Raw genomic sequence first — 12944 nt, 5'->3', positions numbered from 1 at the left:
GTTCACCTAGTTCGGTCCAACAATGACCTACTCTTGGGAGAGATTGATCTCTCCAATCCACTATAAATGAGTTCTTTACAAAGAGATACAAAAGGGTTACAAGAAATTAGCTTCAAAAAGTTCACAAAGAACAAACCATAATTTCTACTCTTTTTTCCAATCTCACCTATGAACAAGACACTCATTGATTTTCACTCTCCCAAGGTATTTACAATTGTTTCCCAACTCTATAATCTAACCCCCAAAAGAGAACCAACCCTTAACTTCGATTTCTTAAGGATCTTCTCTTTTGGTTTCACAAGACACACCCAAATTGCTCACAAATGATTCACCACTAATGTGTTTCGCAACCCCATGAATCTTCCCAAAAGGGAACCAACCCTTTCCCAAGAGTTCCCTTTTTTAATTCTCCAAGATTCATATCTTCAATATTTAGATCTGTCAAAATCGTGTCAGGATTTCCTAAATCCTGTCATGATTTAGCTTGCAGAAACACACCCACACTGCCTCAAAATCGTGACGAAATCGTGTCATAGTGCCAAAATCGTGTCACGATTTCAGACTTAATTCCAGCGCACACTAATTTTGAGTCATTTCTCAACAGTATACATCAAAATCCTTCAAGGTATACGAATTCTCTATGCTCATCTTCCCAATAGTTGTGTATTCCATTTTGACGTCACTTAGTTTAGCACAGTTCTTAAGGAGAGAAAACAAGGATAAATTTGTGAGGGCTATCACATTTACTAATGTTTATAGACAACAAATCACCAAGAAACAAAGACAACTCAATGACATTCCAATCATTCATAAACTTAGCATTTTGAAGATCCAAATATTGAATAAATTGACACTTTGACAATAAGTTAAAGATTCCAAAATAAGTATAGCCAAAGTATCCCTGGAGGAAGAGTTTCCTAATAGGAAGAGCTTTCTCTGCAACATATGAAAGCAATTCATCTGGGATAAACGAATATGATAAATCAAGAGAAGTTAAGCCCGTCAAATTCACCAACGACTCAATAAAGATGTTGAGATTTCCAAACGTCATTCTAGTTATGGAGATAGACCTCAATCCAGGTCTCTCACAAATAGCAGAAGTAATTTCATTGTCGGTTAAATAGTAAGTGTTCAACATCACAATCTCTTGAAGAAACACACAATTTTTATACAAGTGCAAAAGCAACGAGCCATTTGCATAGTGATGATCAGAGAGATTAACCCTACGGAGCTTAGGAAGCTCCAAAAGCATAGAGTTTGCTGCAAAATTGCCATTATTTTTAGGGTTACTATGATCAAGTTCTTCAAGGAAAGGGAAACAAATCAATATCATAACCATGTCATTTTTATGAAGAAAATCAATGTTGGAAAATGTGAGAGATGTCACAGTTGTAATGTATTTGGACAAAACTCGTAACCCCTCTGTGGGAATAGTGGATTGGTTGGAGAATATAAGGGATTTGAGTTTCAATGCGCAAGTGTAGATTTGGTAGAGAAGAGAGTTGAGGTCACCGCAGAAGTGGGTGAAATGGAGGGAGGTGAGGTTTGGGAACCTGTCAAATAGGCGAGGGAGGAATGGGAAGGTTGAATTGGAGATTGTGAGAGAAAATCGAAGACGGTTAGTCATAGAGAGGAACTGTTTTGAGACAGCAGAGAAGGTTCAACGTAGTGGTGGTTGTCGTGGATGAGAAATTTGAATATCTATTCCCAACACTCGTCTGGAAATTGTAAATCTGCGATATTTTCTGTGGGAGAAACCATTTGTTGTAAAGATTTCAGTGAGTTTCTCTTCCGCTTTATTGTTGTTCGATCGGGAAATTTTTTTTTAGTTGTTACTGATTGAGCAGTCTTATTTTGTTGAACTTTCTAACACTGCCTTCCTTCCACTTAGCCTAATATACTTTTACATATGAATTCAATTAAGGATTCTGTTGCCTTATATTGTCGTACTTCATGCCTATAGGATGGCCACATGCATCTGTTAAGTTATCAATGATTTGTTTAATTCCCTATTAATTTAACGAAACTTGGTTCATCGTACCATTTCAAAAATCTTACCGATGGGATCTGCTCTGCCATTTTCAGCAAACTAATAGGTCACCTGTTTTGTAATTTGTTTTCCTAAGTCCTCAAACTACCTTGCAAAGAAGTAAAGATAGATAAATTGGGAAATATTTCAATAATGATGAAATCAAGAATTTTGGATAGCTCTGAGGATTATGCAACTTAGTTGACTGTGATAAGAAACACAATAGGCCTATAATGAGAATGAGTATACTTTTGAGTCTTATAGTTAAGTTATATGATAGATCCTCTCATACTTTGCTTTTCTCTTTAGGAACATTAAACTCTTAGAAGATTATTTATACAGGCAAGCTTATAGGTTTATTCACACCAGAAGCAATCTTTTCGTTAAAATGAGTTGTCAAACATTAAACATATGCGCTTCTCTTAAGAAATATTCGAAATTTCAAACTGTGATTTGTCACGTTGTAAAGGACTAATCTCTGCGGCTATATCTAAACTCAATTTGTATATGTTGTACAGTACTAATATTCGATTTTTATGCGAAATATCTTTCCCTCAGAGATAGATGTTTATGACAAAATTTGTAGTTTCAACAGTCCATTCTTAAGGATAAACCCTTTGATCAATAAGGCATAAAAATATAGTGAGACTTTTAAAGTGCCTTAAGGATACATAGTTCGTGGTGACTATAGATACTTTTGAGATTCTAAAACAATTTTATTTTGGCAAAATCTCAGTTTATCTGAATTTTTGTAGTGTCTTACACTTTAGACATTCTTCTACCAAATTTCGTAGTAGTCTCTTTAATAGTTTTCTGATACCATATTTTGAATTAAGTGATATATGCTAAATTATGTTATCACATATCAGATCAATAATATTGTCAGGTCTCTAACACAATGGAAGGGATAATCAATAATCAATAATTCAATTTTGACAGTTAAATTGTTATCTTTCCGATGCAAACCAACAAAGAAGATCATATCCACATAAATCTACACGTACCAGTAGTCAATTTTGACATAACAATTTGAGTGATTCATCATCAACACTTGTATGTGACAAGTTCAACACCTCTAAATTTGGAACATCAAAGTTCATTCTACGCAGTTTTATTTTTGAACAGTAGGCTAAGTTTTAATGCCTTAGTTTACAACATCTCCTTAAAATTTGATAGATAGCTTCTTTACGTATTTTATGACAAGTGTTGCAAATTAGGAAAACAATTGGATACAAGCATCATGTCACTGCTATAGATAGATTTAGATTTAATGTTGTAACATGTGAGAGAGGTTACAGTTGTAATCTTTCTGGAGAGAGCCAGTAACCCTTTTGCGGGAATGATGGGTTGGTAGGAGAGATGGAGTGATTGTTTTTCATTATTTTCGTCTACCTCTTCGATATCATAAACATGTCGTATTTATGAAGAAAATCAATATTGGAAAATGTGAGAGAGGTCACGGTTGTAATATATTTCGAAAAAACTCGTAACCCCTCTGCGGGAATGGTGGATTGGATGGAGAATTTAAGGTATTTCAGTTTCAATAGGCAAGTGGAGATTTGGCAGAGAAGAGAGTTGATGTCACTACTAGAAACTCTCGATTTTCCTGGGAATTTCCTGCGGGTTTCACTGAAAATTCCACAGTAAACACGTTTCCTACGGAATTTGCCAAGGAATTTGGTTCCCAGGTAACACCTTCGTGGGTAATTGTTTCCTTAGAATTTTAGGATCCGCAGGAAGCATGCGGTCAGTGCTCGAGGAGCTATCTGCCCGTATTAAATCCGCAGGTACTTCCGTAGCAAAAGGCACAGGAAATCGATTTTGTTATTAAAAAAAATAATGCATTCCGATGCATTCTTGAAGGATAAGAATATTAATTATATATGATACAATTGGACTAATCATACAACAAAGTAAAATCAACACATGTTTACATAGTTGAACCTCCAATACCTAATTTATAATGTCTTATACCTTCTTCAAGTCTGTTCCACTAATATACTCCATATAATTACTAAATCATTTCCCCCCACTCCCCTTATGCCACATGTTCACTATGCTATCTTCCAAATATAAAGATGTGTCGGAAGAGGTGCTATCCTCCAAATATAAAGATGTGTCGGAGGAGGAACATGAACATGAACCTACCGGCCGGTGAAGTGCGTGAAATGGAGGGAGGTTAGGTTTGGGAACCTGTCAAATCGGCGAGGGAGGAATGGTAGGGTTGCATCAGAGATTGTGAGAGAAAATCGAAGACGGTTAGTGATAGAGAGGAACTATTTTGAGACAGCAGAGAGAGGTTCAAGGTATTGGTTGTTGTCGCAGATGAGAAATTTTAATATTGATTCCCAACACTCGTTTGGTAATTGTAAATCTGCGATTGTTTCTATGGAAGAAACCATCTCTGTTGTGAGGATTTGAATGAGTTTCTCTTCCACTTCATTGTTGTTCGATCTGAGCAATTTGTGAAGGAATGTATTTGAAAGGTTTTAGGTTAGGTTGTGTGATGCAACTCCATGTAATGAAAATTTTAAAAACAATAACAAAAAGAAAGAAAACGAATATTAGCCTATACCGAGGATGGTAAACGGACTGAGCCACAAACCATGATAATTGAAGGGAAGAATAACGAGTTTCACCTTCAACCACCTAAAGGTTACTGACTTGATCTTGTCCACCACCTAAGAAATAGAACTTTCCATAGTATTAAAGATTTTGTTATATATATATTCATGTCGTGTTGTTATATTTTTTTTTTATATTTAAATTTATTCTTATCTATTTGTTACATGTGTTATTCGTATTGAAAATTGAAAGTATTTTTTAAAAGAGAAAAAGATAGCCCGAAAGAGATGAAAGAGGTTATTTTTTTATATATAGTATAGATATTAAACCTATTATTTTACCGTGTATGTGCAACATTATTTACATTTTTTTCCAGCTCACACTCAATTTGGGCGCACTTACATATTAATTTCCCTCTTTTTTTTAGAAAATTCCCTCCATCTTTCTGTCTTTTATTTCTTCTATTTATATTTATATATATTTATTCTTCTCCATCGAAACCCTAGACCCATTCAGTACCCTTCCCAAACCCATCAAATGCATTGTAAACCCTTCAAAATCCTCTCATATCCACTCAATTCTACTGCTTAAACAAAGTAGGTAGAAATTTTATAAGTGATTTTTCTAACACTCTTTAATTAGGGTAGAATCTTTGTTCTTTTTGTCCTCTTGTTTCCAATTTTTGTTTCCTTCTTATTCAAAACGTTCTTTTTGTTGCATCTTCTCTCCCATTTCAGGAGTTTTGTCAAATCTCTTCGATGATCGGTGACTTTCTTCAAACTACCGATTTGTGACTGATTACACAATTTTGTTTTGTGATCGCATCTTCATCATTTTGGTATTTTATGGTTTCATTCCTTTTTTTTTTTGTTGCTTTTGTGTCTTCTGGTTTCTTAAAACTCTGACTTGTGATTTTTTTAATCATTTGTGCTAAGTTTTCGATTTCTATCTTGATGGATTTTCTTTTATTCTGGATATGTTTCATGTTGATTCCATTTAGTTCTTTGGTCCTCGTGTTTCTAATTTCTTGTTTCCAGATTTGATTTTTGTTTCCTATTGATTCAAAATGTTTTATCCAGAAGGCACTTTTCAATCCATTTCAGCCAAAATAATAGAAATTTAAATAGAAATGTCTTATTACACGCTACTCAATCTAGTAGTTTTTTTTCTTCTTTCAATTCAACATTGTTTTCGGGTTTTTTTTATGACAAAAACATTGTTTTCGGTTTCGATGTGCTACTGGTGTTGCAGTTTGCTTGAATTGCTCGTAATGGAGGCAGCCACTTATCCCAAATACGATTCAGAAAAAAACCCTAAAAAATAAAAACTGGCAGCAGCATGTCCATATTGGGATAGGTGTGACCATCAAAGTGGTCCTCTGGCATTGGATCCAGACTGGACAACCAAGATCTATTGGTTAAGAGCATTATCTGGTGGAATTTTGGACATATCCATCATATCGTCTCGCCTGCTCTTCAGGTGTGGATTGAACTCAAATCTAGGTGAAATGGGCCTTAGCCCAATCCGAGACATTACCCTTTTAAGTCATATTTGTTATAAAATGGAATATCTATTATAAATTTATGACGTATAATAAAAATAGATATTAAATAAATTTTATCTTATAAATAGAATTCTTAAATAAATTTTTAGCCTATAAAAAGATATAAACTTTTTTGTAGTTTGAAAATATTTATTATTGAATGTGAACAAATAAAATAATTTAAAACTAATTTGGAAAAAATTTATTAGTCGAAGAAAATTCAAAGAATATTGATTATATTTCATTAAATAATTATTATAATTTATAATTAATTAGGGAATATTATTATTTAATTACATCAAAATAATATTAATTTATTATATAAACCATTATTTAAACAAGTATTGTAGCTCAACTCCATTTTCATCATATATATATATATATATATATATATAGTAAAATCTTTAAAAGAAAAAAACAATCCCAAGAAATCTCATGTTTTCATGAAAGACTTTTTCATGCTAAAATTTCACTAGAAAATTCCACAAAATCCATTAAAATCTGATTTATTAAACAATCCTTCGAAATTTGAATGATTTTGAATACCATTAGACTTTTTTTAAGTGATTAAGAGTTTTGATTGAATACCACAAGACTTTTTTTAAATGACAAAGAATCTTGATTGAATAACACAAGACTTTTTTTTAAATTTGAAAGAGTCTTGATTGAATCCCTTAGAATCATGATTCAATACACCTCCTTACTCTTATAGCGTCACTTGTCACTTCGTTCATTTACAATCTATCATATATTCAATTAGAGGAGTGATATTTGAACAACCAATTTGGTGACAACTTATTTGACAACCATACTTTACAAAGAAAAAAGTGGTATTGACACGGAAATCATAGCAATAGAGAGATAAAGTAAAAAATAATATGAATATGAGAGAGAAAGTTGCAAAAGTTGTCACTAAATGGATGTTCAAATATCATTTATCATTCAATTATACATGATAGAGAGAGGTTTGGATCAATATCCATTGGAAAAGAATTAAGGTTTAATCTCAAATTAGAATTTGGCTTTGTTGCCTTAGGAGATGCATTGTAACACATCAGTTTTTAACAGAACAAGTGTTTTTTCTTCAAAATATTACACTTCGAGCAGAACATATATATGCATCATAGTAGTGAAAATAAAACCTCCTACATACATAACCTTTCTCAACTAAAATTCTAATGTAACATCCTGATTTTTATCAGCGCGAATGTATTTTTTTAAATAAATAAAAAGTCTTACACTAAATTATCACATTTAGTTTCAAATTAGAGTAGCATAATATTTCTTTCGAAAGATTTTCTAAAACAAAGATCTGAATCAAATGTCACATTTTATAAATTGTATTCATATAATGTGTTTTTGAATTAACTCATACGCTTTATAGAACATAAAAAAAGTGTATGAATATCCATTTCTCATAGTAATATCATTTATATTAATGCCCATTTCCAAGTAAAGAAAGTAAACATATAAGACTCAACAACATACATAGAAAAATACATCGAGAAAACATACATGGTATGGTAAATGGCATCAAGATAAGCATTCCATATACAAGATTTTACAATGCACAATTAGCCCAAGAATGCAGACTCTACATGTGCGATAGAACTCAGTTTTCTTATCACATGCAAATAATTCCAGTGTCAATCCTAAAGTTTATTTGATAATCTCTTCAAAACACTCTTACTAAAACATAAAAATCTCAAAGTCTTTTTTCAAATCAAGTTCTACACTTACCATATCCCAAATAACACAGAAATCATCACTAATTCTATAAATATTCGATCTTACATTCATCCTAAGTTTCTAGCTCGATCATGTAGTCCCACTACTCAAGTTAACCACTACTTCCAAATATATATCTCGCTTGACACTTACCAACTGCATCAAGTTTCTCCTTGAGTCTTACTGAAACATACATTGAAACTTTCATAAAAAGTTAACTTAAAATCTAGTTACTTGAAATTCTCCATTAGTCGAATGCTCACTTTTCCAAACTTGTCCCCTCTGAGCACCCACCAATTAACATAGAGTCCTCCTCCTTAGTACTACTTGTTGACAGAGCATCATATGACATTTTTTGTTATGTTTTTAGTACTTTTATTTGCATTTGAAGACAAAAAGATGAGAATAGAGGAGTTGTCAATGGTTTGAGGAACATATTGTATTTTTTTTCACACGAGTCGTTGTAATTCACTTTTATCCTAGATATGAGTGTTTTGATATTAAAGGTGTTTTGAGTGTTTTGTAGTGAGAATCTTGTAAATCGACAAATCAAGTCATCACGTGAAGGATCAAGATATGAATATTGAAGTCAATGGTTCTTATAAGGTTTTTTAAGATAATACAAAGTGAAGAAAATTCATTTCAAGTTTCTAGGAGTTTTCAAACAGAAGAATGATCGAAAACGAGATGAATACTCAAGATTTTGCACCTCAGGGACTGCCTCATGCGCCATTTGCGCCTAACCATGCGCCATTTGCGCATGAGGCAATTTCCCATTTCCTCTTGAACCATTTACACTGTGTAGGCGACATTTGTTTCTCAAGCTAGATCGGTGCAAAATTCTCAATTTTCTTCTCTTAAACCCTAAGAAATCATTTAATATAAATAGATACGCTTGCACTCATTATTTTTCATTCAAAAAGTTGACGGTTCAAGGAAAGTGTTAAGCATCAGAGTTGGATGGCAAGATTGCTTCCTCTTCTTGTTCTCTATAGGGTATTTTTTCTATTTTATGTGTTATGATGTTTGTTGCCACGAGTAACTAAACCTCTTTATCAGGGTTCCAAGATGAACCCCAACTTATTTGTTGGATTCTATTATTAAAGTTTTCATTCAGGTATATTTTCTTGCCTCGAATGGGAACCCATCGTCAACCTTGTCAATTAGCTTCGACTCGTTTATGATGTCGAGCTATGCTGAGCCTAAATCTTCTAGCGTATATGGAACGCTACATGCAGTCTTTGTTCCAACAATATCTGCAACCTTTAAATGTGCCATACTTGGTAGACATCAGTTTATCGCTACCTCCATATCTCTACATATCGTCATGACTTTACCTTCGTTGTTGTGATAACGCATCTTCTGGTGGATAGTTGAGGTATCAGCCCCAAGGCAATGAGGGTGGTCTGACCATTTATAGTGTTTTATGAGGAAGATGCATTGCTAATGATATAGGAACTCATGGGGCCCTTCTTATCATTGCTTAACGAGTAAGTTTTGTGGGCTGGCACCAATGTTTGACAGTACAAGCAATAAAAGAATATGTTTGACGCTTATGAGATAAGACAAGGACAACTCATATGGGAAATGACTAAAGGGTACAACTTGTAGTTGTTGGCCTTCTACTATAAAAGGACAACCACATGGTAATACTAGGGGGGCCGAAATTTTAGATTGTGAATTGAGTGGACAAGTTCCAGCTACGGTTAGCAGCACTATAGCTCTCACTCCATGTCATCTTCTCCATAGATGGGCATGAGTGGTAGTTCTTAGTGATTTAGAGTTAGGATTATTTGGGTTATGCTTCAAGCTCACCTACTTCCTTATTGAATTGTATTCTCTTGCTAGCTATATTTTATCTACTAATTTAGCTTTTCATGTTTTCATCTATATTACATTTCACCTTCATCTTTGTGATTAAGCTCATTATGAGCTAAACCTCTTCTTGTGGTTTAGACATGATGAGATGATGATATTCTTTTCTCAGGATTTATAAAGCTGCATCTTTATGCTTCTTTCAAACAATTTGTTGTAACTCAAAACCTTTAAAAGTGAAACTTGATCTCTTTTACTTTTGATGTTATAGTTCTTTAAGACCAAAAGAGTATGGGAATGGCAAATTTTTGTTTGATGTGAGTTATGTCCTTATGAATCGAAAGGCGACATGAACAAGAGAGATTGTTTTGCACGAGTACTTGATCTTAGAAGAGCCTATAAGCGTTGAGATCTAACTAGGACTCTTGTCATAGGCAAAAGGCTCAACATGTACTGCTTCGGTGGAAAATGGTGATGACCTAACCTACCAATGTTGCGTGTTAAGATTATGTGAGTGTACTCTGATAGGATGACTCCACGTGCTTAACATTAAGAATGAGTGAAACACCTCCTAGTGGTTATCAGGTTTCCAGGAATCCATAGAAAGTTATAGCTTTGTAGATCGCAGCAAAGCTATGTCATTACTGATTCTTTGTTTAAACCACACTTTTATCTTTAAGAATTTCTAAGTTTTTTTAATTGTTTTTCCAAACCTTTATCTTTATTTTACAGTTGTCACAAATGAATTATTTTATTTTCTTTTAAACAAGTTTTCTATTTGAAAGCTAATAGGAAGTTATACTTCCTCAATTCCCGTGGGATCGATATCTTTTTATATTATAACTTGGACAATGTATACTTGCACTTAATCTTTCCACCCTTGAATACTAATAGTGTTTTGGGAGACACCATATACTCCATAAAATCCAAACCCACAAAGATCGGCAAGACCCTCATCCCAAAAGATAGGTCATCTGAGAGACTTTTGTCTACAATATGGCTCCCTCGACCTATAGCTTAGGTTCAGGTCCGACTCGAACCGCAAAAGCAAGTGACACCATATGATGGATAAACCCTAAATCCCACTGGATTATGGTCCGGACCAATAGATCTTGCCCTACCAATCCGGAGATCATGCTACATACCACCCCAATCACACCTGTCCCCTCAAGAAGAGTTGTCCAGGTGAAGGTTTGACAGCCAAAACCTTACTTATCCATTATATATACCTATGCTTAGTCTTGGGTTAGGTATGACATTTTTTGCCTATAATATAGCCACATTCTCCATTGAACCTCTTATTGAATTAGGCGTCTGAGCACGACATGTACCTCATCCCTATTCGATGGAGAAGAACTCACATCAGGCAATGTAAAGCTCAATCCATCTACGCAATGGATCTCATCCATCAAACCATCTTAACAGGTCCAACGAAATCACCAACTATAGTATTCTTCTTTTTTATGATTACCCCTCTTCTCTCATGAAAGGTTATAAAATTACATAACATTAGTAAAAATAATAATGAATTATGATGGCTAAGTTTTTATGTCACATATTGACTAAGTGTGATAAAGGGACAAATGCAACACTTCTATGTGCTTAAAAGATATTTAATAATGATTCTAATTTTAGTTTTTTTTTTTTTAGTTAAATATGTTATTGGTCCCTAAATTTTATACGATTTTGAGAATAGTCCCTACATTTCAATAAATGTTTTTAAAATCCCTACATTTTTTCTCTGTTAGTGTAAATAGTCCTTGCTGTCAAATTTCTAACGGGATGTTTGTGTGGCAAATGGCAGGGGCATTTTAATAATTTCATATCACCATTATTCTCTATTTCATCTTTCTCTTTTTTCTTCTCTCTCGACAGACCTCTCTATTCTCTCAAATCGTCAACCCTCCGTCGCCCCACCACCACCATTGTCCTCCGCCCTACTCACTGTTGTCTTCTTCCTCTAATGGCGATCTCATCACAATCCTTCTCACCTTTACTCACTTCCGTAAAACCCAAACCCGATTCGTAGTTTCTTCTTGTCTCAACTCTTCTAAATCCGCCGATGAACACGGGTCAAACCCATTTGAACCGGGTCAAATCAAACCATTTGGTTCAAACCCGGTTATAATTTTTACAAGGAATATAAAATAAAATAAAAATATTGTCACGGCAGCATTATGTTTTCTTATGTGGCAAATAGAGACGGCATGGACCAGTTGCATTAATGGAGATAAAATGTAGGGATTTTAGAAACATTTATTAAAATGTAGGTATTATTCTCAAAATCGCGTAAAATGTAGGGACCAAAAACATATTTAATATTTTTTTAAATCCATAAGCGCTAAAAATAATTAAGGTATGTTAGGAGGAGATAGACTTTATATTTTATTTATTAATTTACGATGGCTTTATATGTTATTAAGTGACAAAACCATAGAATATTTTATAGATGCAAAGGTTAGAAAATACGACTGAAGTAGTCATGCTTATTTATGTTATGATTATTTTCCTTTGTCTACTTCTTGTTACAATGAACGTTAATGGTACGCGTTTTTATCTTTTTTTCTCTTAGTTAGTTACTCCATAATATTTTATCCATTTTAGTATCATACATTTATCCTCTTTTTTCTTTGCAGCGGTTATTAAATGCTTTCAAGATTCCGATTGTCCAAAATATATGTGCATGTTTCCTCTTAAACCAAAGTGTGTTTATATATTAGTTTTTCCCCCTCCCTGGACTGCCCAATGTATATGTGATTGAGAGATGTTCTCATAATATTACTCTATAAAGTTAGATAAGCCGTCAACTGATAAAAATGTCGAAATTGTTAGGTCGGATGTTATGATTGGAGTTCAAACCTCGACCTCCACTTTATGTATGTGAGTTTATGATAGCATCTAATAATTTTTATTTTTATTTTTCTATTTTTACGGACAATATTGTTATGGATTTTGTACTCTTAGTTGATGGCGAAGAAATGTAATACGGAATTGGTGAAATTCCAATGTTATTTGTTATTTTCTTTTATCTTTTATTTCCCACTTTGCAACTAGTGAAGTTCTTAGAATCAATGAGTTGAATACAGTAAACAACGATGAGAGGAACAAACATCATAAAGAATGAATCACAACTATGGAATGAATGAAACATACCAAACTACCAATAGGTTGAAATTTCACAAAGAGATATTTTCCTATTACTGAACAGTCTTCATTAAGTTTGAAGATAATGAGGTCGGTTAAAAATTCATTTGAGTCGGTTTA

General features: G+C 33.6%; 1 protein-coding gene and 1 long non-coding RNA gene across 2 annotated transcripts; one reads left to right on the top strand and one right to left on the bottom strand.

Annotated features, from left to right (window-relative positions):
* Positions 1 to 700: 700 nt before the first annotated feature.
* Positions 701 to 1339, bottom strand: LOC25494409 (uncharacterized). Its single transcript, XM_013599851.2, has one exon. The coding sequence runs from the start codon at positions 1337 to 1339 to the stop codon at positions 701 to 703; it is 639 nt and encodes a 212-aa protein (XP_013455305.2).
* A 10753-nt stretch (positions 1340 to 12092) lies between these two features.
* On the top strand, positions 12093 to 12708 carry LOC25494408 (uncharacterized). The gene is made up of 2 exons (XR_003011315.2): positions 12093 to 12223; positions 12317 to 12708. It is a non-coding gene; the product is annotated as an uncharacterized lncRNA (long non-coding RNA).
* Positions 12709 to 12944: the final 236 nt, after the last annotated feature.

Source organism: Medicago truncatula, chromosome 4, assembly GCF_003473485.1.
Source record: "Medicago truncatula cultivar Jemalong A17 chromosome 4, MtrunA17r5.0-ANR, whole genome shotgun sequence".
Taxonomy (NCBI): domain Eukaryota; kingdom Viridiplantae; phylum Streptophyta; class Magnoliopsida; order Fabales; family Fabaceae; genus Medicago; species Medicago truncatula.
This window is presented reverse-complemented; position numbering and strand designations above follow the sequence as displayed.